Here is a 27808-nt window from a genome sequence, read left to right on the forward strand (position 1 = left end):
TTCATGCACACAATTTCTTTTGTAAAATATATTGAGCATGTTGAGGGTTTTATTATAAAGTACATAGGAAACTGTAACAACGGGATATGACTCAGACTTTGTCTATGTAAATTACATAGCATTTCCAAGCTCAAGTCATAAGTTTGCTAAATGCTACTTGGAGAATGAAGAGCATGAAAGAAGCATGACCATAGGACTATTAACGTGCGCATGCGCTTGACCATATGATATTACGCATGCACACGGACAACGTCTAAAACGCGAGAACACGAGAACGCGAATTCGCGAGAAAATGAAATGTCGCGTTCTCGCGATTTCGTGTTTTTGTGGCCTAATTTGACGAGATTTAAGTCGAGATTGCGAGATTGCGAGATTTTGCATCATGTTCAAATGTCGCATTCTCGCGTTGTCGACTTTTGACAAAAATGGCTATGTACCAAAAACACGAGAATGCGAGATCGCGAGAACGCGAGATTTTGGCCAAATCTCGCGTTCTCGCGATCTCGCATTCTCGTGTTTTTGGCATATTTACCTCGTTTCCAAAGGTCGAGATCGCGAGAATGCGAGATCGCGAGAATGTCCCTTACAGTATTCCATAGTTTTCTGTCGTAACATTTCCCGTAATGGGATGTCCTCAGATCATCTTTTAACATCTGATTTTAATGAGTTTGTAAGGAAACAATACAATATCCAACAAGAACATTTTATTAACTTGTCAAATAAAAATCAAAGATTACATACTACATAAACGTAATCATTTTGAACAAATATATAACAAAATGTGTAAACATTAGACTATACTGATGTATCCATGTACAAAGCAGGGACAACAAAATGTTCTTAAGGGCCAAAACAGCCATCCAACAGTTATTTCACAAACACCTGAAGTGTATGTACCCTTTGTGTAAGAAAACCACAGGTCTCTATACGATACCTCCATTATTTTGAGAAGTAGGTTTAATCAAGTTGTTATGCTGCAAACGTATGCAGAAAACAATTCAACTGTGACGTATTTAGGTCACGTGTTAATTTAAATCTTCTATCCTTTTAGTACGACTCGATGACTACCTTTGAGTAATTAAAGTGAGTAGGATGAGGGTGCAGCGAGAATTCAACGAGCATGGAACTTAGACTACAAACAATGTGTAACATAGATAGCACCATGCGCGTACATTTAGGCAGTATTGAACAGTATTGCAGTTATAACAGTGCATGTCATCTTGTTGGGGTGTGGTGTGTGTTGATAGCTGTATGTGTAAATGTATCGATAAATGTAATGTAATGATAATAAGTTTGATATGTACTATATGCCTTTGTAGGCTGATCAGTCATCTAACGCTTATCGTTACTGACAAGAATCAATTATGTCGCTATATCAATTGTATAAATAACACAAAAACTTTTAACGTTTAACCGAACGATTTCATTGAGAACGATGCTGTCTGGGTTAAGGAGGTTTGCTTGGACAGTACATGATGATAAGTAATACCGCAGGTTTTGTGACTTACGGCCAGCAAAGTGATATTGATTCTAATGCGCATGGATAAGTATTGTCTCGCTCCACTAACAAGTGTTCATACGTATTGAATATTGCCACCGAAAATAATAATGCTCCACATTTCGACCCCATGTTTTTAATTTGTTGACCAATCAGATGCAGGTGATCATGTCACCTTGGGACTTGTCTCTGTACCTTTATATGCATATGATCTCTGTACAAGCGAAATGTTACCATGGAAGCCAACCGTTGACCAACGTCCACAGTCAGCACTGAACACTCCTTCGAACCAAAATATGAAGGAAATTCAATGTAAAGTCACAATCTCATAAAAAAAAAAAACTGTTGCTCGTAGGTCTACAGGTCCATTGACTTCCTCTTCCGTGCACTGGCAATGGAAGCTATCAAAAAGCAAAGTGCCGCAATGATGTTGACAACAATCCACCACGTGAACACACCTATGGACATCCTGTGCTTGTTATACAGCATGCAGAACCGTGTCCCATCTGGAGAAGGGGGACTCCAGATTTCACAGGAGGAATCCAGAACGAAGCCAATCAGCACCGGCCCTGGGATGGAACCTGCAGTAGAGGACAAGCATGTTTATTCCACAACTGATTTTCGTATTGCATTACCTAGTTCACTGGACCGCAGTCTTAACATATCACAAATATGAGATAAATTTACGATTTAAGAACCCTTTGTTTTCCGTCCCTTAGAGTTCCATAACAAATAGTAATACTGAAAAACAAAAACAAAAAGAGATCGATATTGCAAGAGAAGCAACTGTTCAAAAACCTCCTATAAACACATTTATTGGATTCCATTGTGTCAATGGCAGTAAGGTCCATACTGATTGTACTGTTAAGAGATGACCTCAGAAGAATTCCAGCACAGATCTTGTGGTCCGATACATAATCCGTAGACCAACCATGAATTAAATTTTGAAAGAACGTCTTTGCTGGTGACGGTGTCGGATGTCTAAATAACATGGGCTATTCATCACGCAGGGCGCTAAGTCTTACCTAACAGTCTCATCAGCATCCACTGGAATCCCAGTGCAAATGGCTTCAGCTGCGGATCCACGCATCTGGGACGGAATAACTTAAACTTTCAGTCGAAGTGAGACATATTTTTAACAATATGATAATACAAAAACAAAAAAGACAACACAACAATGAAACGAGACTAATGACTTTGTATATATGACTAAAGATATGGTATTAGGTTTTGATCTTATATTTCACAGGTGCATTTTGACTAACATCGGTTCGTTACAGCCGTTATGGCCAAAAGCGCTTGTCCGTTTTGACGGGTACTCTGCTTGACGACTTGTTTCAGAGTTGATCAGATTTCAGCCTGGAAATCCGGGTAAGAGTCAGTCCAGAGCAACTTATGCATGCCGTAAGAGGCGACTAAATGACTTGGTTGAATGTGTGTAATCGCACCCCGAAAGTCTTGATCAGTGCTCATAATATCAATCATTGGAATGTCTGATCAAGACTCGATTATTTACAGACCACCGTCATATAGCTGGGATATTGCGGAGTGTTGCGTTAAACAACAAACAACAAAAACAAACACAAGGAGTTTGTTTATCAAAACTAAAAACTTAAACTATATTTCAGATGGTGTCTAGTGGCCTAAAGCGCCGCCATTAACTGTGCGAGTTGTGTCTCTTTTCCGTGCCAGGATCCTATGGGTTAGAATATCAGCTTACCCTGACTATGATCTTGTCAGCTCTAACTACAAATTGACACGAGTGTAGTAAATCACCCTTTGTGGACATAACTACATGCAATGTGATACAATTAATTGTTTTGAACTCGTAATATTGAAATCTATATATGCAAGGAAACTCACCTGAGTGTTGCCATGGAAACCGGTGTTGTTGTCGTTAATACTGATAGAAGCATAACAAAAAGTAGAGGCGCTAAGATGTACAGGTTGTTACAGTCAATATCACACCGCCCCTTTACGGCAGTGGAAATGACGTCATTGGTAGTCCTGTTCATAGTACTATGTGCCACACAACTGCAGTTGCCGTAAGTCTGAAATAGAAGGGTGGATATTACTCAGGTCGTCGTTAATTATTTTTGTGTTTCTCATCTCGCGTCGCCTGCAAATTTCCCTTCCACGAAAAGAAAAAAATAGTTTGAAAACCACGGTCATACATATAAATGACAGCCTGCGTTCTTAAAGTGAAGTGTTGAAATTTGGAATACAAGTATCTCTTTGCAACTTTTTTTTCTGTGTTGCGATATAGGATTCGCCTCAACTATAGTTCATATACAAAGCGGGGAGCTGTGTTGATGTTGGAGAAAGTACATTGCATGAAGACCACCCAGACGGGCCTGTTATTTGTGAAGTTCGGAGTTCATGCAACCTTGGTCGTCAAACTTCTGACTAACTTTGGTGATTCTCTCAGCGATAAGAGAGTTAAAATGACTTTGTACCACCAGCTTGAATCCACAGAGCCTGTTCAAGTTTCTCTTCATTAACGTATGCGCACGGTTCACTAACAGAGGGCCATTATGGTAACATTTACTGTTCTATTTGTACGTATATTTATTATTTCATACTTCATAAATATAAAATATATACATACGAAACCGACAGGGTAGCCAAAGCCTACCGGGTAGTTACAACTGTTAAAAATAAACACCACTGTGTGCTTGTCTTATTTAAGAAAATTCAAGAAATTCTTATTCATGTTTGATTGTGCAAAATCCTCAGTTTAATCAATGCCAGCAATATTAAATAGAATTTGCGTGACATCTGTGAGATTATATTTTACTTAGTTGACTGTCCTATTTTCGTTCAGTTGTGAAAATCGAAAACAAACATGTAAATATTGTGGAAATTTATTTATGAATGATGCTAGGATATGAAACCTGCTTCACTTAGGAAAGGTAATTTTGCATTTCTTTGTTGTAACTGTAGACGTTACAAGATCAGGCCTGTCTGTGCTTCATATTCATATGTTCTGGTGTCCCCCGCCGTGATATTGCTGGAATATTGCTAAAAGCGGCGTAAAACCATATTCACTCACTCACTCATATTCATATGTAAAAATCACATTTAAGAAACTGTCTAGATTGAACCCCGTGTAGAACGTTTTTCCCTTGTTCGTAGATTTACAACATAACACGCAGTTCCATTTTCCCGTATCAGAAAATACATATTTGATTTAAAATTGAGGTGATTTTAGAACTGTTTTGAACCCGTGTTTTATGTTTCATGACTTGAAATAGGTCAATGGAAAAACGTTCTTCATTACAGTATAACTTTATAGTGATGGTTTCTTTTTATATAATACGTGTGCATATCTGTTACGCTTTCCACAGTGTGTTTAAATTTCGGTTTTCGGGTTCTTTGTGTGACATAAACTGTCGTCGCATGATCCCAATAGACATACATACATAAGAAACAGTGAATCAAGATAGAAGTAAACACGAAACGTTTGTTAAACGTTATTGAAAGATTACCCTACCGCGCCATCAATGCATTTAATGGTCTAAGGGAGATAATCATGTTATGATAGACTGGTAATATAAGAGTAGGGTCCCTTGTCATGAGCTCCGTACAGTTTGTTCACGTAAACTCCGTACATCGTGTGGAATGTTCCGAGTTCTATGGGGAAATTCAAGCTCTTCACAACGATAGTCCATTCACGCACTGAGCTTAGAAATTACTATTACCCTTGTCGTGATAACTTAGTTCGGACATGCGCATTATTTTACAGGTTAAGGACAAGGTACCAGTCTAAGATTATTTTCTGAACACAGTAACTCTAAAAAAGTACAAGGCAGTGTCTGAAGTTTTCACATAGACCGGGGCGGAAGCTCAAGCTGCTTCCCAGCGCGTGTGACACCTTCGTTACACTCTCGGTACTATACAGAGCTCCGCGAACGGGCTATCGCTGTGAGGAGCTTGACGGAAGCTTGTACAAGGGACATAACTTCGTTTGTAACTACAAAGTAAACTGGTTTCACTGTTGGTATGCGCCGCAAGTTTAGCGCTTTTAGTCAGACAGGAGCACAGTCTAATTATCGAGCTGAATTACTTCCCTTTGACCACAAACAAACTTTAACACATGGAATAAAATCGATTGAATTGTCTCCCTTTGACCATGACAAAATGTGAAACGTCGCAGATTGTAGACCAACATTAGGTCCATCTGTCATTCTTATTTCATAACTAAACCATATTTAAAGAATACACGTAATCTAGATCTTAAGCTGTGTAGAAAGATTTGTCCTTGTTCGTAAGTTAACAAAGTGTATACATAGTATCTGGTTCCATTGTGCCCGAGACTGCAAGTCAGAAGATACATATTTGTTTATAAAAGTGATTTTAGAAGTGATTCGAACGTGTGTTTTATTACTTGAAAAAGGTCAATGGTAAGAATGATTTTTAATTACAATGTGACTTAATGGTGATGGTTTCTTTTTTTTATCTGTGTGTGCTTTCCTCCTAAATGCTTTCCACAATGTGCTTAAATTTAGGTTTTGGGGTTAAGCTTGCTTTCAATAGTCGACCAGACGTGTTTAAATTGACGAAAATTTGGTCTCGATCGTCAAAGCCATGAATATGTATTCTGCAACCTTTTTACCCTTTTTTGTTTTTCTCTGTAAGCCCGCCCACCTCCTCTGGGAAAAGCTTGGCAATAAGAAGCACAAAACTAAGTAAGGACGCTCAAACAAACTCGAACAACTTTTACTTATAGAGTGTCGTGAGTGAATTGTTGAACATTTGTCTTAATTAATTTGTAGTACGGGTAAATAATATCTCTTGTTTCATGTTTAACATAATGCTTCTAGTATAGGCATAATTCTAATCCACATTGCAACATTAAGAAAAGTGGCAGACATATGTGTTCTCAGCAACAAATGAGAATATGGTCAACACGTGTACGCAATACACCATACATATACTATATCTGGTCGTATTATGACATGAGGTAAATAGTTTCTTTCAAAATTAATACAGCTGACTCAGCGCATTCTTACAGCCAATGGTCCGAGGGTGTTCTGGTTGATACAGCCGGCGTGACACGGGGAGTAGTAGACGATGTCGTCAGCGCCGCACACGGGGTTGTACATCTGCTTCGAGCAGTCACATGACTCACGACACGTTGCGGTGTTGGCATCCACAGAGCTGAATATACATCACACACTAGTTTGTGTTGGGCGGAAATAGGTCAGTATTCTAACAGTAGCATACTGATTGTGATAATGAATGTCTAACACTTAATCAATGAAAACATACTTCCTTACACTATAACTGCTGATAATATTTTTATATCAGGTAAAAATTAAAAATTAAAAAACATAGTTATTTATTTGTGTTGTATTTTTTAAATATTTGTTAAATGTTTGTAAGGTGTTATTTTCCAACGAATCCTCAAAACCTCTGGGTTATGTTGTAATCTTAATAAGTACTTTAAACATATAGGTATTTGTGTTCTATTAAGACACAAATTAAACACATTATTCATCAGACCTTTTATATGCAAAACGTGGTGTTAATTAAATAAAATTAAAAATAAACATTTCAATGAATGTGTTAAGTGTATGTTTTCCATGCTTCATGCAAGACTCACCTCTCGCCCGGGTAAGGAATTTCCATGCCTGCCAATTGGACATTGGGGCACTTGGCCAGCAGTGCGAACCCCAGGATGCTTGACAGAACACACAGGCCGACGTTGAGTCTCGCCATCCCTACCCCTTCAAGGTGAAATACCCGGATGAGGATACCACCAAGCACCATCCCAAAAGCGCTGAACAATATTAGACCTCCTGCAAATATTACAACATTTATACAGGTATAAACGGGAAGAGTTTGAAACACCTGAAAAAAAATCACTTAGTAGCCGTACAAGAATGGTGAGACCGTTGAAGAATGCTCTATGGATATAATTTGTTTTTTGTTTGTTTGTTTCTTTGTAATATTGACATGTTATAGAAAAAATGTTGGTTTCCATGGGCGAATGTGTTTCTATGAGTCTTTCTATGTTTCTCTAAACCGACACCTGCAAACAATTCCGTTAATCGTTCTCCAACGCTGTCAAGGGTATAATTAAATCGAAAAAAAATATTCAGGAGTTGATTTATACTCCAATATGAAAAATAAGCATTTTCAGTAAGAACAATTTATTTCAAATCGTACAAGGTAACCATATTTAGCTACTGAATTAGCTACCCACTAGAAAATATCTGAGAAAGGGTGTATGTAGATTAATTGTAAACTCATGCTTATCATGGAGGGCAGCGAATAGCTGGAAAATTGCTGATGCGGTGTAAAACAATATTCATTCATTATCATACAGGAATGCTCACTCCATGAATCAGTAATATCCTTTATGTAACATCGGTTAGATAAGCATTGTCATTTCAAGATAAATAAATTTGAACTGAACTGACGCCCAAAAGAAACTTTACCAACTGAAAATATAAATTTCAGACAAAGTATAATTTTTTTTCGATGAAGTCTATCTAAAACACATAACCTAAATACAACAATAGTGTATGCAAGAAATGTTAATCGTCTGTTACTCGCGAAAAAGTGAAAAACACGTGCACCATGGACAACTGCAAATGCACGTGCGGGTAAGAGTATAAAACGATTGTAACGGCAAGTCAGACATCCACAGTGATAAAAAAAACCACAAAAGAAATACCACCACTCACAGTCGAACAACGTGAACGAGCCTTGGGTAGGGTACAGATGGGAGCCACCCACGCCCATATTGCACGAACCTTCGGTTGCTCCCGTGTTGCCAACTTGATGCAACGTTACAGACAGACAGGGCGGACCGCTGACAGGCCAAGAACAGGCAGACCCAGGGTGATCACGCCCCATGATGACCGGTACTTGCGTACCTTGCACCTCCGAAATCGCTTCCTGACTGTGACGTCATCGGCAACAAATGCCTTAGATCACAGGGTTAGTCGACAGACAGTGGCCAGGAGACTCAGGGCTCATGGAATCAGGGCTTTTAGACCATATAGAGGACAGCTATTGACAGCGCAACATCGTCGTCTGCGATTGAGATGGGCCCGGAGTATACGACGTTGGCAACGACGTGACTGGCAGAGGGTTGTCTTCACTGACGAAAGTCGATTCTGTATGTTTAGGGCTGATAGAAGACAACGTGTTTACCGCCGAAAGGGTGAACGAACGGCGGCGTGTTGCGTGCAGGAGGTCGTACCATATGGTGGAGGGAGTGTCATAGTGTGGGGAGGGATCTGTGGGAAGGAGAGGAAACCGCTGGTCATCATTGACGGAAACTTGACAGCTCAGCGGTACATGGATAACATTCTTCGTCCAGTTGTCCTACCATTTCTCCAACAGCAGCCACGTGGTGTCATTTATCAGCAAGACGACGCTAGAGCCCATACAGCCAGAATTGTCACTAACTTCCTCGCAGCCAACAACGTCAACATCCTGCCGTGGCCTGCACGCTCACCCGACATGTCCCCCATAGAACACCTCTGGGACTTTATGGATCGTCGTGATCGACAACGACCACACTCTCCAGCCAACCGGCAAGAACTGATCTTGGCCCTCAAAGACGAATGGCGTCAAATCCCACGTGACCTCATCAGACGACTGACTTTTTCTGTGCGTCGAAGAGTTTTTGCGTGTATTTAGGCATTTGGTGCTCACACACGCTACTCATGACTTGTTATTGAACGTGAGCGATTGTTTATGTACTCTGCCTATTGTCCATGATTCTGAAAGCTCGAGTTTTGTACCACACCCAACTTTGGGGGGCTTTGACGTCATTCTCGGTCCCGGTATGATTGTCATTTTCAGTGTTGATTATGTTGATATATTGATCTTCTCAATACACTTTACTTCATGCATGTATGTTTTGCTCTTTTTGAGCAAGAGTGATTTCAAACTCTGGTAAAGTTTCTTTTGGTCGTCAGTTTATTTCGAAATCAAATGTTGTTACCATGTATAATACCCTCCGAATTTCACTGTAGACAAAGCCATCTAAAGAACAGATACAATGGAATATGTCGAAATGGACTTCATATTAATTTCGGATTTCTGTCAATACCGGACCAAATTTTATAGTTTTAACTTTAATGTAACTTTATGATTTAGGCAGAATTGGTATGGGTACCATTGTCTAATAGCGAGTTTAGGTCAAAGAAACACTCGACGTGAATTCGATGATACCAAGAACCCATACCATACTTCAACATAGAATTACAATAGTCGAACTTGGAATAACATTATACACTCTTAAAAAAAAGAAACTTGACACTGACTTTCAAAATGTAATATAATGCGATTGTTTCCAATAGGACACAGAAACCATAAAATTGAAACACTGTTTGAAGATCAATGTACACAATGTTCAAAACATTAATCGTGTCACCTGGACAGACACACGTACACGATACAGTTAGTGTCACAGGGGTACAAAAAATGTCAGTATCGGTTGTGCCCACCACGTGCATCAATCACCGCTTGACACCGACGACCCATAGCTGCAATCAAGTTGTCAATCACATGCTGTTGGATGTGCTGCCATTCATGCTGAAGTGCATCAAGAAGCGCCGGAAGTGTTTGGGGCAGTGGATTCCTTCTGCGAACGCGTCGATCCAACTCGTCCCACAGATGCTCAATCGGGGACAAATCTGGTGACCGGGCTGGCCAAAGTAATGTCTGGATGTTGTTGTGCTGTAAGAAGTCCTGAGAAACACGTGCAGTATGCGGTCGAGTGTTGTCCTGCTGGAACTGTCCGCCATGAACGTTGACGTGAGGAAGAACGTAAGGCTGTAGGATCAAGTCTCTGTAACGCACACCTGTCAATGCACCTGCCACATGCACGAGAGGCGTCCTACCACGGTGATGAATTCCGGCCCGTATCATGACCCTCCCGCCGCCAAATGGGACAACCTGCTGCACAAAGTTGGGGGCGTAACGTTCACCCCGACGTCTGTAGACACGTGGGCGCCCATCAGTACGTGTGAGTAGGAAACGGGACTACATGACGTCGAACAGGTCTTCGTGCAAAAAGTCCAGCCTCCCTCAGTCTGTCCGTTTGATCTGATATTCTGCGTACCCCAGGGATCTGTGTGGTTGTAGACGTGGCTGTGGTAGTGCGGTCTCGGAGGTGTCGCAGCCGGATGTATCGATCTTGAGCTTGGGTTGTCACCCTTGGTCTTCCTGACCTTGGTCTGTTGTCAACTCTGTTGGTGTTGTTGTATCGGGTCCACAGTGCGGAGATTGTCTGTCTGGATACGCCAAAGTGCCTGGCCACTTCTTGCTGAGTTGCTCCAGCTTGTAATCTCCCAATGGCGTTGTTCCGTTGAGCTGCATTCATTCTTGGCATTCTGTCACCGCCTCTACTGCCGTTATAAGGACTGTATGAACAGCCGTTGATGTGGATTTTTATACCCATTCAGGAGGGGGGTCTGCATGCCTAAATGCAGGATCCTGTGCAGCACGTTTTTTACAGGCGGTTGCGTTTGGATGAAGCTGTAAAATTGATCCCCAAACACTACGTTTATGTGCTTTGCATGTGTTTTCGCGAATTATAGACACATCATCTTTCTGTTTAACGTATTTGGTTCTCATTTAATGTAATTATTTTAGATATTTGCCAAAAAGTGGTTTTACATCTATGTTACGTTTCTTTTTTTTTGCAGAGTATATATTGTGTTCTATTCATGTACAAAAGCTTTACGTTACTAGTCATATTTAACTATTATCAACTCCAATGCACGTTTCTAAGAAACTGCAATTCATCTCAACACATATGCATTAAGACCTCTTTGATGTGGAATTAAAGAGAAAACGCCTACTCGAGTTATTTTATAATCACATCTTTATATAATCTTAACAGAAATACACATTCATGTGTACTTGGTGGATCTTAAACGAGACCAACCTGTCCTCTTTCCCAACATCAAAGTAAAGTCACTAACTCACCTAACAGGTAGCCGGCCTGATCAAAGGGCATGTCGTACTGTTCAGCCAGGTATTTGAACGCAAACGCCCCAACTCCGAGGATAATGAGCGTCTCGGCAGCTCCCCCCAGACTGAGAAACATCAACTCCAAATTACCCAGCTGAAACATAGGAGATCTGCAACTTTGCGGGGACGTCAGTAAGATCGGTAGTGATGGAAGCCGTATGTTAAAATGTTCACGCATGTAGGTACAGGGGACAAATGAGTTGTGTAAGTTCAAGTGTCAGTGCATGTTCATATATAAATGTCAGTGTCAGTCAACTTACGTGTAATTGTCATTGAGTGGAAGTCAGTGTAAATTTTAAGATTAAGTGTCAGTGTGTGTAAGTATGAGAAAGTGTCATTTATTTGTTGTTTAACGACGCACTCAGCAATATTCCGGCTATATGACGGCTATCCCTAAATACTCGACGGACCAGACAATCCAGTGACTGACATTATGATCATCGATTTTCGCACTTGTGATACACGCACTTGAAAGACATGCATTCAACAAAGTTAGCGAGTCTGACCACCCGATCCCGTTAGTCACCTCTTACGACAAGCAGGGGTTGCTGAAGATTCCATCCCGTATCTTCACTGGGTAAGAAAGTGTAAGTGCGGGTGTAAGGTAACATCTTCATCAAGTAAGTGAAATTATATGGTAATATCTTTCTAGACAAAAGAGATAACAAACTGTTATGAAGTGAAACTTGGGTACTTGCGAGCGTGCGAGGATGCACATTTCGCTCCAGCTGATCAGTTAATGTGAAACTTCAATGATAAATTAAAGAAATCACTGCAATATCTGTGATTGTTTATACTTACAAATTTCAAAACAGCTTTAAAGAAATCTACGACGGTGTCTTTGATCACAGTCAGAACAGGTTTCTCCTCACGGTCATTCGCGTCTTGCGCCAGTTCATTGCTGTGTTTTTCACTCCCTGTAATATGAAGGTTGAAATATTTGTCTCTTTAATCTTAAATAATGGACGTCCAACATATCAGAGAATGAATTCATGTCATTCTGTATCTTTCACCTAACGTTTCTACCATCAAGCTAAATATCTGACGAATGTATAACTTGAGGTAACAGAAGAAAATCCACGGAAGACCGATAAATAAAACAAATTTGGAAATAAAGAAGAAAAAGAATATGTTGCATGTAACAAATTACATTAAGTTCTTTGTTTCACGGAAGTGGTCCCCTTGTACCCCTTGCTTGTTAGTGTGTGTCACCATAGAGGGGTTCCGATCATGTTTTCCATATATTGTTTGTTTGTTGTTCACCGTCGCACTCATCAATATTCATCTATATGACGGCGGTCTGTAAATAATCGAGTCTGGGCTAGACACTCTAGTGATTGACATCATGCGCATCGATCCTCACAACTGGGATACGATGACATGCATCAACGAAGTCAGCGAGCCTGACCACCCGATCCCTTTAGTCGCCTCTGACGACAAGCATGGGTTGCTGAAGATCTATTCTACACCGGATCTTCACTTGAGTCCATACATTCACATTGACCCACCACTGCCGATGCTGATGTTTTTTTCTGTTGGTTTGCCTGGCTTAGGCTCGATCATTTACAGGTCGCCATGATACAGACATCCCCGAACATCCAGTGTATTACATCTCCATTCTATGATGATACAATACCTGGAACTATTCGGTACTCGATATAATACTCAGGATAGTAAAGGTCATCTTCCCGAGGCAAGGGAGTTAACTGACTATAAAAATCGAGTTCCCGTGGAAACTGGACTTATACAGTCAGTTAACTCCCTTGCGTCGGGAAGATGAATAATCCCCCCGTCACACCTATTCGGAATCAGCAGGAATCAAGCAGAATCAGTCGGAATGAAGAATTTTCAAAATTCGTGCCACATTCGGGAGGGAATTTCAGTTTGACTAAGCTTTGTAAGAATGCCGTTTTTTACTTAGAATGCGCTTCGAACCCGCCGCGTATTATTCTCGCATATTCCGGGTGTATCAGCTCTCGAATGCAGCTCGAATGTAGTTGGAACACAGTAGGAATATTTAGAATGCTGTAAGAATGCAGTCAGAATATTTAGAATGCACTTCGAATGCCATACGAATGCGGTTCGATTGCTGCCCGAATACCACCCGAAGACTGGTTGGAAGGTGCCTCGAATGCTGTACGAAGTCACCTCGAATACAGTCTGAACGCTCCCGGAATGGCCGCCGAATATGGTTCGAACGTCGAAGATTTCAAAACGAATGCAGCTCGAATACTTAGACTGTAACACGAATGTTCCGAGTGTATCAAAAATGCCGCCGGAATGGTCCCCGATAGGGTATAAAATGCTGCCGAATCTAGTATTTTCATCAGTCTCAGCCCAAGCATCATAGAGTATGGATCCCCTGTACCATGTTGCTTTGCTCCAGCAAGACCTGCTTGAAGGAGATGTGGAGGAGGCCAGGAGAAGAAACGGAAGGAGAAGACCCAGAAGAAAGCACACCCGACCATGGCCGCGGCCAGTGGTGGAGATCTTGACCATGGCTCCCTTCTTCCTGGCGGCATGGCGTGATGTTGACCAGGTGACTGCTCAATGTAGACTGACGTTCCAGCGATGGCTGGCCGCGTTTCTATGTAAATCGGCGGTGTTCTGAAATACTTCCGGACTCATTCGAGGGACAATCGGGACGTTCCAACTGCTTTCGGGCCGCATTCGAGCTGCAATCGAAAGATTCTGACGGCATTCGAAGTGCATTCCAGCTGAATTCTTTTATTATCGAAATAGATTCCGGCAGCCATCGAGATGCATTCCGGCTCATCCTAGACGCATTCGGGACATTCGGGCAGAATTTGAAGTGGCTTCGATCAGAATGTTTCGAACGCTGTTGGAATGCCGTAAGAATATTTAGAATGACTACACTCAGAATGCCGTTCCATATTTCTCCACTTCGAATGCACCTCGAAAGTTTTGAGAATGAGCAAAACATTCGGGCCGGCCACAAGAATGGGCCCGAATATTTGGAATGCACTTCGAATATGCAGGAATAAACTTAGAATTTTCATTCTGACGGGATTCAGGCTAATCCTGCCTCTAGTTTGACTAGGGTTTAAAGGCCGTCTGTGGCGTCACAAACTTCACTCACTCGCTTAGCTTTATTTGTGAAATATTCAATACAAACTTCACAAATTTCTACTAAGATAATTGAAAGTGTTTGCATTTGAGGATGCCCATAGAAACCCGCGCTGATACCCACCTGGTATAGCCCTCGGGAAGCCAAACAACGGGATGGATGCCAACGCGAACAGCAAAACCGATACTGTAAACCCAATCCACCATCCTCCGATCCAACGCGGGTCGCGGGGCCCGAAATCTAAACTAAAACACAAGCATATAGTAAAGACACTTCTTGCACCAGACAACACACATGCTCTAACGTACATTTGCTACCTCCAAACAAACAGAAACGACATACATCCCAGCCTGAACCCTTCGCACATGTAAGGAAGAATGTCAACATTGATTGTAAATTGTAGAATTTCTGCAATTTGAAGTTAGGTAAACTTTACGCTTATATTTTTTTTTCAAATCAGTATGCTCATATCGACCGATAGACATGGGAATGTTCTCGCGGTTAATGCAAATTTTATAACATATTTTTCAATGTTAAACGAACTTTCAATCACAGAGCAGAGTCTCCATACCTTGCCTGATCCACCCTGTCATAATCCACGTAAAATTTCTCCGTCAACTGGCCTCCGGCGAAGAACCCAATAGCGACCCCAACTGCAGCCGCAGCATACGTCAAACCTAGAGGCATAATTATAGAGTGATGTCAGATTAATACTGAACTTTTCAGTTTACAACTATTTAACTGGTGCTAAAAGATCCGAACACAAATATATAAGAAATAATTCAAATCCATTTCTTAGCCATCCGCTCTATTTTTGTGTATTGAAATAAATAGAAAAAAACTGTGATAAGCAACTACTTTTTACATAACAATGATACATGTAACCCACCAAGTACATGCTGAGTATGCATGTCAACGTCAACTGCAGACCTCATTTATAGAGAACAAACTTTGACGGATGTGAGTACTTAGGTTATAATATCCTTCACAAATTAACATTTATTTACCTACACAATGCTTGGTCAAATAGAATTTTGATAATGAATACACAAATTATATTATTCTTTAGCTAATTTGCGCATCAGTGAAACAGGTTGAACATGTTGCAGCTTTTGATTTTATGGCTGAACGTTATAATACATTCCGATTGCGTCACACGAACAAATCCGAATGACAGACCGGGTATCGAAGGGGCTGACGGGAGATAGATCATGGCAACCCGCATGTACGTCTGGATGGAATAAAAATGTCAACATTAATAGACTACTTGATATGATTTGTTCTTTCCTGGCGGTCAGGAAACTCTTTCTTCAGTTCTTGAAGAGTTTTCACCATGAATGTGACACTAGATTTGTCCACAACACAAGTGCAGATGGGTTTCACCACCTAGATAGATAACGTCTTCAACCCGAGTCCTCTCGAGGTAAGCTGTCACGCAGTGATATAACTGAAATATTGAGATTTATTTAACCCAACACAGTCATGTATTTCAGTTGCCTGGAGACTTACCGACGTATATAGCTGCTGACGCGGGTTCCGCGTTCTCATCAATATAGGCTGTTCCAAGTGATAACATAGGTGTGAAGCCTACCCCGTGAACCATCTGAGCGATCATGAACACCCCTAGATAATGGGACAGCCCACTACCGTCCCCAGACGTAGGACCGGAACCGGAAGTCGAATTCTGGAGATCACATATGGTTGACACAGAAGAACTACCAGAAGAAGCTGGTGAATAAAACATGAAATATTATACTTCAAAGTCCTCACAAGCGTCTCCGCTACAATTTAGAAGCTATTGGCTAATCCAATCTCATTAAACTCAGATCTTAGTTCTTCCAAGGTCAATTTTCATCCGACCAATCAGAGCGTCGCTTCCCAGATCAGGAAAGTGACAGTCGGAATGTGTTTTCAATGCATGCAACCTCGAAGAGATTAACATGGGGTATTCCGAACAACAATAACGTATGGAATCCTTGAAAGGATATTCTCGCGTTGTCGCCCTTACAAAAACAAGCAAAAAGTGTTAAAATTAACCAAAGCGCGACAACAAGACAATTTGGCCATTTGTCGCAATGTCGCGTAGTCGCATTGTCGGGCTTTGAATGATACTCTTTTATTTTACCAAAGGGCGACAACGCGACAATGTCCCTTCTTGAATTCCATCGTTACGAGCTGTACGACTAAATCCATCCCAATCATCATCTATCTATCGCTTCAACGGGACAGACATTCGAAAAGAAAGTGACTTTGCATAGCCCCGTTGGAAGTACTGCCATACAATGTAGGCCATTTATTTGACATTCCAGAATGTTCTGATTGGCTAATGTCTTTTTCTTATTAGTCATTTCATTGGTCGGTGAAAGTTGGCCATAAAGTCCTTCTGACGTGACCTGAAATGGCTTGCCCTCAGATCTTTGTTTACCGGTAGCGAGAAGTAAGATCAGATTTTAATGAAATAGTTGGCTAATCATGCTACTAGGATTCATTTATTCTGTACTCCGACATTAAAAGTTCTAAGACTGAGGAGATATTAGTATTTTATAACGCTACGGTTACGAAGAGGAACAAACCACTAAGACTCTGTATTGAAGAAGACGTAGACTTCAGTTTACAATGCAATCTCTGCAATACATGCTGGTCACTGTCATCCCACCATCAGATACCATGGGTTATCGAAACAACTCACCTATAAGGGGGGCATTTGTAGCCAAATGAGGAACCATAAACAAGAAAGACCCGACGGCACTGATGAGCGAGCCCCCGGCGACCCAAGACGCCTTGTTGTACCGGCCTCCGATGAAGCTGACGAACAGGACCACGGCCAGGGCTCCTATGTCCTGGGAACTTGTTATCAGGGCAGATTTGGAGCTTTGGAGGCCGAACTGTTTCTCTAGATGAGGTAAAGCTGCATTGGCTATCCCGTTCACTGTAAAACCCTCGGTAACACAGAGTACTATAGCCCAGAAGACGAAGATTCCGATTCTGTTGAATTTCTGTATGAAACTAAAGAAAATAGACTTTGTTAATTATGAATTGCTTTCGAGCAGTTTTATTATCTATATAGCGAAGTGATATTGAGGTGTATCACATATTTCTTAATTAGAAACAGGATTAGTGGCATGTATAACATATTTCTGTTTTAGAGACATGATTAGTTGCATGTACAGCGATCACAAATCATGTCAGGCAACATTGGTCGCGGAGAGTAGATGGATGGGTGACGAGGTCGGTAATCCTGATCCCTAACAGTTTTTAGGGTCTTGTTCCACATTGTACTGAAAAACATGTTACATATTGTGTCCTTTTGGCACGCAGTGAATGGGTACCCGGTAGGATAAGATGGTAAGATGATGACTGTAAACCTTCTAGCGCCTCATGGGCAGCAAGTATACGCCTCAGGGAGCTGAGAATGAAATTGGAGTGCAAACTGATCCATTGTTCGTGGTGAAAATAATGCAATGCCATGAGCATGCATATGTGGGTGGATACGACTCCCGACAAATTAATATTATTATTATTATTATCATTATTATTATTATTATTATCATTATTAATGGTGGCAGTTCACATAGTTCTGTGCTGAGAGACAGGGTTAGTGGGAGTGGTATCTGTCAAATATCCCTGTGATGGGAGTAGTGTTTTCCTGGCACTACTGGCCAAGGCATCATTAATCCTAAACATCAAGCACCAAAGACAGCATTGGTGGCGTGTGTCACGTTTTCAGAGAGTAAGTCCCAAGCTTCCCATACAGCATGAGAGGGCGTGTGTCGCAGTGTCCTGCATGTCTCGTAGGAATCAGTGGGGATTCCCGGGTAGAACAGGTTCCCGACAACCTCTGCTGATCGTACGAGGCGACAAAACGGATGGGTGGTCATGTTCGATTACTTGGTTGATCAACATCAATCACTGGATTGTCTGGTCCAGACTCAAAGAGGCGGTCGTCATATAGCTGGAATAATGCTGAATGGGGCGTTAAACAACAAAAAACACACATGTTTATCATACCTCCATGTCAGAATGATGAGATCTGATTGGTCCAAGTGATCTTGATAGAATATTATGTATCTCGCCTTGGAGGAATATAAATTTCTCAGAGGGAGAATAAACCTCTTGTACCCGCCACGAACAAGTCAGGTTGTACGTGGATTTCTGAGAGGCAGAATAAATCCCTTGTTCCCGACTTTGAAACAAAATGCCGCAATCTGTTTATCGAGTCAATAAAAGTCACGTGACATAGCACGAGTTAACTTAATCTCAATCTAACAGCTGTTTTCTATCAATTTTGAATTTGTTTTAATTCTTTTACAATGTAATATCAAACCTGTCGATAAGATAAATTCGTTGTAGCAGGATAACTCGAGATACATGGGGTTTATATGCGTCTCTCGTAAGGTGTCATACCACTCGTCTCCGGCCTGTCGTTTTAAATCTAACGTAGGACGCATCCGGCTCCTAGTATAAAACCTAACGCGGGACGCATTAAACCCTGTGTATCCCTCTTGCTCCGGCTACAACTTATAATGCGAACTCTCCCTCTCCCTAGTCTTCATGCTACATACATTACCTCAACGGATTCCCATTTCAAGCGATATTAAAAGATCATCAATTGTATCTGAAAAGAACTAATATACTTGAAAAACAGGTTATATCTGTGTGTCCAACTTACCCTGGTTTAAAACCACGCCATCCGTACCGGTACATCTTCTCCTCGTCGCCTCCGTAGGGCTGAAACAGTCTCGTGGATTAGACCCGTGCGTTAGTACTGTTGATGCACGCTAGAACATTCACCAACTCATTATTTATGCCAAGATAGCAATGAAAGTTACTGTCACCGTCAAACACTGACACCAACCGTCACATTCCAGGTACCTCAAAGTAAAAGTATAAATATTAAAGCTGTTGGCAATCTACCCAAGAGATTACATCTAAACTTAAGGGCATATTTGAGACATTAAGCCATGAACTGACACAACGTATTGAAGACAAGATAACGTTTGATCTCCGTGAGACTGCTGTGTCAGACAGTACATGCCTGCGTCATTTTAATTATTCGTAGATAATAATCAAATAACTAGTCTCATTTCCGAATACATGTCATCATCTTGTCTGTTCCCGCTTACCCGTTTCAAGGGAGAAGAACTCTTCACATGGACAAGATATCGTTCAAACACTAAACATATCGTTTCCTGAGGTCGATATCGCGAGAATGTCGCTTGTGGTATTCCATACATTAGGTAACCCTTACCAAGGTACAACTCTGCATGAGGAGTTGGACTCAGACCAGTAGGAAATCCTAGCAGGTTAGGTTCAAAAGTATTTTGGGTATCAACTCCAATTTCTTTTGTAAACCAATCTAGTAGTTGCGGGGAGATTCGTTTAAATGTTATCATGGCCAACCTTTGCGGGTGTCGTCGTCACCTCCTTTGACGCCGGGATGGACACGAAAACGTCATCAGCCGATCTGGAGAAACCGACATTCTGAAATCCATCCTTCTCTTGTTTAGGTTTGACCTCGTGGTTGGTCGAGCCATTGGCGTCACACTCGTATGCTTTATTGTCCAAGTCATGGTCCTGAAAACACATTACTTTACATCAAGCTCCAGACTAGCGAATATAGCACCTCATAGCACCATCACACAGGACGGCTTCGTACTGATCTATGGTGCCCAACAACATGCGTGATTATAACATATAATATGACACACTGACTTGAAAAGGAATGAGGATATTTCCACAGGTGCGGATGTTTTTGTTTTTCTAAACGGTCGGCCACTTAGTCATCGGTTGTTTTGTTGCGATGACGTGTGAAAATATGTTATTACCGGTACATCCTTCCTCAAGAAAAAAATCCCCTTTAAAAGGATATGTTCGTGTGTAATTACGTGTGTGTTAGTGCGTTAATGTGTTAGTGTATGTTAGTGTGTGTGTGTGTGTGTGTGTGTGTGTGTGTGTGTGTGTGTGTGTGTGTGTGTGTGTGTGTGTGTGTGTGTGTGTGTGTCCTGTATACTGTAGACAGTATTGACCCTCCGAGCTATCCTAGTGACTGCTGGTCGTTATCTCCTGTATACCGTAGACAGTATTGACCCTCCGAGCCATCCTAGTGACTGCTGGTCGTTATCTCCTGTATACTGTAGACAGTATTGAGTCTCCGAGCCATCCTGTTGACTGCTGGTCGTTACCTCCCGTATACTGTAGACAGTATTGAGTCTCCGAGCCATCCTAGTGACTGCTGGTCGTTATCTCCTGTATACTGTAGACAGTATTGAGTCTCCGAGCCATCCTAGTGACTGCTAGGCATTAGCTCCTGTATACTGTAGACAGTATTGAGTTTCCGAGCCATCCTAGTGACTGCTGGTCGTTATCTCCTGTATACTGTAGACAATATTGAGTCTCCGAGCCATCCTAGTGACTGCTAGGCATTAGCTCCTGTATACTGTAGACAATATTGAGTCTCCGAGCCATCCTAGTGACTGCTAGGCATTAGCTCCTGTATACTGTAGACAGTATTGAGTCTCCGAGCCATCCTAGTGACTGCTGGTCGTTATCTCCTGTATACTGTAGACAGCATTGAGTCTCCGAGCCATCCTAGTGACTGCTGGTTGTTATCTCCTTTATACTGTAGACAGTATTGAGTCTCCGAGCCATCCTAGTGACTGCTGGTTGTTATCTCCTTTATACTGTAGACAGTATTGAGTCTCCGAGCCATCCTAGTGACTGCTGGTTGTTATCTCCTTTATACTGTAGACAGTATTGAGTCTCCGAGCCATCCTAGTGACTGCTGGTTGTTATCTCCTGTATACTGTAGACAGTATTGAGTCTCCGAGCCATCCTAGTGACTGCTGGGCATTAGTTCCTGTATACTGTAGACAGTATTGAGTCTCCGAGCCATCCTAGTGACTGCTGGTCGTTATCTCCTGTATACTGTAGACAGCATTGAGTCTCCGAGCCATCCTAGTGACTGCTGGTTGTTATCTCCTTTATACTGTAGACAGTATTGAGTCTCCGAGCCATCCTAGTGACTGCTGGTTGTTATCTCCTTTATACTGTAGACAGTATTGAGTCTCCGAGCCATCCTAGTGACTGCTGGTTGTTATCTCCTGTATACTGTAGACAGTATTGAGTCTCCGAGCCATCCTAGTGACTGCTGGGCATTAGTTCCTGTATACTGTAGACAGTATTGAGTCTCCGAGCCATCCTAGTGACTGCTGGACATTAGCTGAGCGGATGTTTACTGTAGACAGTTTGTTGGCTCTCCTAGCCATTTTAGTAACCGCATTAATTCTGACTTTCATTCCACAGTCATGTGTTTTGATATGCCCGAGTCTAACTGAAACACAATGCGGTGCCTCGTTCACAGTGCTATTACTGCTTGTACTACTGCTGCTGCTGCTGCTAAAACTACACATACTACTTTTTTGGCGATAACAACTCCTATTGGAACCGCTACTACTACGACTACGACTACTATGACTACGACTACTACGACTACTACTACTACTACTACTACTACTACTACTACTACCAGTGTGTTGCCCACATGAATACAGTCAGTGTGTTAAACCAATTCCTGGCCTCGGTGTTGCTCCAATCGCTTACTGTAACTACCTTTTCCAATTTCTCTACCATTGGCGTTAGCACTACCATGTTTGCTGTTACTACCACGACCATGCAAGCTACCACTGACAGGGTTAAACGCACCTCCACCACTTCGTGTGTTTTGTTTGTATGTTTGAGAATTTACATTTAAAACGTGTCGCCGAAACGTGTGTAAAACGGGGTCGATCCCCTGCGCATTATTCCCCAGGGCTGTTGTCGAGTTAGCTCTGTGGTTCGCATTTGCATAAATCAGTTCCACTTTTTGTAAATTGAAATGCGAGAGTCCGACCTCGTGTGTTCTCACGGCCTGTACACAATGTCTTCAGATACACTCAGTCCCTGTGCATGCTGAGACTAATCACCTGGGACCCACTTCAGCTGTCATCTCGCCTTTGTTAGTGTCAGTTATATGCGCATTGCACAACAACGCACTCAGGTTTGCATGCTTATGTGGGTTATGTATCAGCGACGACAACGAGCTGCGTGAACACCATGGGGAAAAGCATGGCCAAGCGCCTACCTACTAAAAACTTACAGTCTGCAAACTACACAGTCTTTGTTGTTTGAAGCCGAAGTCCGGCTATATCAAGGCCATCCTCGATTTTACAATCGACCAGTGAGTGACATCATGAGCAACATGAAAGCCACATTGGCATGATGACACACAACCAGCTGTCGACCCTTATATGGCTCCAAGGTACTGAGGACGGTCCGACGGAGCAAGCACGCACATTTTTTTGCATGTATCTATTCGCCCGTGATGCATCGGTTGATCTGAACACAAAGTCAGATATAAATAAATGACTGAGGTTTGTCAGACACCCAGTGGTGAGTATCATGAGCACCGACCATCGTGGCAGGACCCCATCCTAATTAGTCGCTCACGACAAGTATTGAGTACTTGAGATCTGTTGTAACCTAAATTTACAAGTGGCCTCAGTTCAATATGGGTGGAGTGAGTGAGTATGGTTTTACGCCGCGTTGAGCAATATTCCAGAAATATCACAATCTCATTAAAATCAGACCTCAGTTCTCGCTACCGCTAAACAAAGATCTGAGGACATCCCATTTCGGGTCACGTCAAAACGACCTTTCATTCGACCAAACAGAGCATCGCTTACCAGATCATGAAAGTGACAGTCGGAATGTGATTTCCAATCATGCAACCTCGAAAACTTTAACCCTGAACGATATTTACGGGTTTAACGACTGAATCCATACAATCTAGACCATTTATGTTTCGAAGCGTAGTCGCCAATTTGAAATTGGTGCCGTAAAGCACGAGAAAGCTGCCTTTTTAATGGTCATTTCATTGGTCGGTCAAAGTTTCCGCAAGGTCGGTCTGACGTGACCCGTAATGGGATGTCCTCAGATCACCATTGTTTTGCTGTAGCGAGAACTATGATCTGATTTTAATGAGATTGGCAATATCACGGCAGGGGACAGCAGAAATGGATTTCACACAATGATTCCATGTGGGGAATCGAGCCAGGCCTTCGCCGTGACGACGAAAGCTTTAACCACTAGGCTACCCCAGCGCCTCCTTAATATGGGTGGAAGTCCAAGGACAGGTCAAAAGGGGTTTAGTGAAACCAACGGGTGTTTGTAGCGACAACACATGTGAAGGGCCACACCGGTAGCATAACCTGAGATCTTAATGATAATATTAAAAGCGACAAAACCCTTTCCATATTCATAAGAAATCTCAGCCAAAAGCAGAGTCGATTGTTCGATTCCCGATATATCATAACAATCTTAAGAATGAAACATGATTTAATCACATGTAGAGAAACTTTAATGTGCAAATATTTCATAGCGTAATTTCTCCTGACCCCTTTGTCGACGATATCCTCCAACGATCTTCGACGCACAGCATCATGGGTAATAAAGCCTCCAACATTTCAACTATAAATCCCTCTTGAACTTTTTATTTTTTCATTGTTTAACGCCACAATTTTCCAGCTATATGACGGCGGTCTGTAAATAATCGAGTCTGGACCAGACAATCCCGTAATTGGGTATCATGAGCATCGATCCACGCAATTGGGATACGATGACATGCATTAATCAAGTCAGCGAGCCTGACGACCAGACCCCGTTAGTCGCCTCTTACGACAATCATAATCGCCTCTTAGGACAAACATGGGTTGCTGAAGACCTATTCTAACCCATATCTCCCTTGGTCTTCGACCTTTTGTCCTTGGTCACAATGAAATTCAAAAGATGACCAATCTTAACCCCCAGGCTGTATTAACTAAAACCTGTGTATCGTATCGTCCACCGATTTACCTACATGGGTGCCGTTGTACAAAGCGATTTTAACGTTAAGGTGATCGTAACTCCGAAACCGTAACATAGACTTTCGACAGTCGTAGCGCTAAGGTTGATTGGTACAGCGACACCCTGAACTAGAAATAAATGCCGCCTCATCTGTTTCATATTTAGGTCTATGCATAAAGATTTTGTGTGACAAACAACTTTCTACAAGACTGTATGACAAGTGGGATGACTTCAAATTTCCAGTAGTCAACTTTCCGTGTCTACATTTCACAACTTTTGAGGTACAAGCCAGCATGCTTTCAAAAATATTTATTATGGTATTGTTGTCTATTCAGCAAGGTAACGTAAGCCATCGGCCCATGTTACAACAAATGTACAGCAGCCATTATTGTAATTGAAAGCTTTGTCTTTAATTGCATAGGCTTATAAATATAAATAGCCAAATTTCTTTAGATATTAAATTCATCACTTGAAATCAAGACATTGAATTTATGTCATGTGGGAAATACAAAAAATATTACGATACAATTCCTTATTTTTATCTGAACCACATGTTCCCGTGTTGTCAGATGAACAATTTACTTGCCTTTGCATGGGTTTGTGATGGGCGCCACTGATGTGGAAGACGTGAAAAAGGCATTTACATATTATTTACATTACTCTTAATACGGCACATCGTGATTTCCCGATATTACATAAGACACTATTTGTTTTTACATATAACACAGCTTTATGTCCTGTTGTTTAACACCGTGTTATTTCACATTGGGGCGATGAGGTAGCAGAGTTGTTAAAGCGTTGGTTCGTTACTCCCAAAACCCTGGTTCGATCCCCAACATGAATGTTGCATAAAGCGACGGATAACCGTACATTCACCCACAATAAAACTTACAATGTTACTTCTGCATATAACCCAGCGATATGTCCTGTCTGTAGGTGTAATCTGTTTTTTTATTGTTACAGTTTAACAACTGTAAGCGAATACAAAGTATTTGCCTTGCCATTTACACATGCCCGTGTTTAATGCGAGCGAAACTGTTCTTTACAAATCTAAACTTCATACTTAAAGGATTTGAAAGGGCAATGAGCCATATCTTTAGAATACGGTGCATAACTCAACGTGTGTGATCTAGAACCAACCAGATCAGATATCAGATATGTTTGTTTACTGCAAGTTGTTCGCGTAACACCTGATCGTTATTACATTAGATATGACCTAAATCATGAGCGTTTGTTTGAGGTATTTACGACATTATTATTTCTTAAGATATATTCAACCGTCTTGGTGATATATACATAACACTAAGCGGCAAAAGAAAGTATAGGTTGGCAATTTGTAATTTTTCTAAAAAAGGCGATAACTAGTGGAAAGTGGGTATTGGGAATACGACTGCCAAGGAACAGGTATCAAAGAACACCTAACCCGAACGCGCCACCATTGACGGCGCTCGTGCGGTGACAAAAAAATGGTGAAACAGGTTTCCCGCCTATGTCATAAATTGCACGTGCATGTTAGCTGTATAAATGCGTTCGTCTGCAGTGTATAACTACACGTGATGAAAAAACACAAAAGAAATGCCACGACTGTTACAGGAGCAGAGAGAGAGAGCCATCGGTATGGACGAAATGGGGGCAACACAGGTCCAAATTGCCAGAAAGTTTGGTTGTACACCATTGACAGTAGCCGTGCTGATTCAACGGTACAGGCAGACAGGGAGGGCACAGGACAGGCCTAGAACCGGACGATCCCGAGTGACAACACCACTGGAAGAAGGTCAGATACGGCTCATTCACCTGCGAAACAGATTCGTAACGGCGACGGCGACGGCAGCAACAGCGTTGGGACATCCCATTAGCCAAAGTACAATACTACGACGACTTCGTGCTGCTGGAATAGGCATGTTCGACGCTGGCAAGTGAGTGCTATTTACTGATGAAAGTCGGTTTAACTTGTTTCTAAATGACGGCAAAGAACGAGTTTCTCGACGCAGAGGGGAAAGTTTGGCCCCAGCGTGTATTTGAGAGGTCCATCCATTCGGCGGGGGAGGTTTCATGGTGTGGGGCGGTATTTGTGGAGATCAGAAGACTGATTTGGTGATTATACAGGGAAACCTGAACGCTGTGCAGTACAGAGACCAAGTGTTGCAGCCAGTTGCGCTTCCGTTCTTACAAAACCAACAACAGGGGGACAATGTTTCAACAAGACAATGCCAGGCCCAATACTGCAAGACTGACTCGGAACTTTCTTAACCAGCAGAACGTTGACGTTTTGCCCTGGCCTGCCCACTCACCCGATATGAATCCTATTGAACATATGTGGGACCATCTTGACTGACAGATTAGAGCACGCCATCAGCCTCCCGTCAACAGACAAGAATTGCAATTGTTTACCTTGAGCTTACATTACCTGTGATTGCACAATTTCATTCAAACTGTGGTTGATCAATCATTTGTTACCCCTCCCTAGATTATATTATAAGTCACAACAAAACCTCTTCTTGTTATTTTTTTTATCGATCATGGAACTCGACCTATACTTTCTTTTGTCGCCCAGTTTATATATAAATATTTCAACTTCATTATTCTTATTCGTAAAGGTGGACATCAATCATTTGAACAAGCAGCCACACACACACACGCGCGCGCGCGACGTTAAACCCCATTTCACCTTACCTCACTACTACTACTACCACTAAATACGCTCAGTGTGGACAACCAACGCCTTTAAAGTGTGTGTTTAAGAATAGAAAGATTGAAATCCATACCACCATGCGTCGCTCTTTAATGACAACACGTACAGAGACTTTAATCCTTATGAGGCGTCAACAGATGGCGTATTTCCGTTTACCCATTTTGCGTGACATTAAATATCAGCGATTAATCATACGGTCTTAATTTCATGACAAAGATAATAATTACTCTTTCCTCATCCATCATTGTCAATTTATACACAAAACCGGTGGATATATCAATATGGATACTTCCTATTACACACCAACTTCAAGCTTACTCTACATCATACACAGAGGACATACAGTATTTCGTAAAAGCAGGCCATTCAAAACAAACAATGTTGAGTTTTACGCCACACATCAGTAACAAGTGAGGGCTAAGCATACAGCCCTGTTGCGGATCTTATTTCTCTCTTAAACAACACACGTATTATGACATACGGCTAAACAAAGATTGATATATTATGCCATACTGATAATAGCTTACCTCCGACTCTGATCGCATCATATTGTGGGTGCTTACTCAATGCTATATCAACTCTGAGTGACCGAGAAAGGTGTTCACTCCTCAAGGAACGAGCGAAACTGCGAGTGAGTCTACTAAAGGGAATG

At 41.8% G+C, this 27808-nt stretch overlaps 1 protein-coding gene across 1 annotated transcript; it reads right to left on the reverse strand.

Moving 5' to 3' along the window:
• Window positions 1-687: 687 nt before the first annotated feature.
• LOC139443150 (solute carrier organic anion transporter family member 4A1-like) lies at window positions 688-27777 on the reverse strand. Its single transcript, XM_071224104.1, has 14 exons — window positions 27684-27777; window positions 19986-20159; window positions 19255-19313; window positions 17275-17591; window positions 16095-16313; window positions 15157-15262; window positions 14709-14830; window positions 12299-12414; window positions 11453-11591; window positions 7104-7299; window positions 6511-6658; window positions 3362-3549; window positions 2524-2588; window positions 688-2079 (listed from the first exon to the last, which is right to left on the reverse strand). Exons 1-14 carry the CDS (start codon window positions 27702-27704, stop codon window positions 1856-1858), a joined length of 2094 nt encoding a protein of 697 aa, XP_071080205.1. The 5' UTR covers window positions 27705-27777; the 3' UTR covers window positions 688-1855.
• Between the last annotated feature and the right edge of the window lie 31 nt (window positions 27778-27808).

This window comes from Haliotis cracherodii, unplaced genomic scaffold, assembly GCF_022045235.1.
Source record: "Haliotis cracherodii isolate W230 unplaced genomic scaffold, xgHalCrac1.p SCAF_5, whole genome shotgun sequence".
NCBI classification, from domain to species: domain Eukaryota; kingdom Metazoa; phylum Mollusca; class Gastropoda; order Lepetellida; family Haliotidae; genus Haliotis; species Haliotis cracherodii.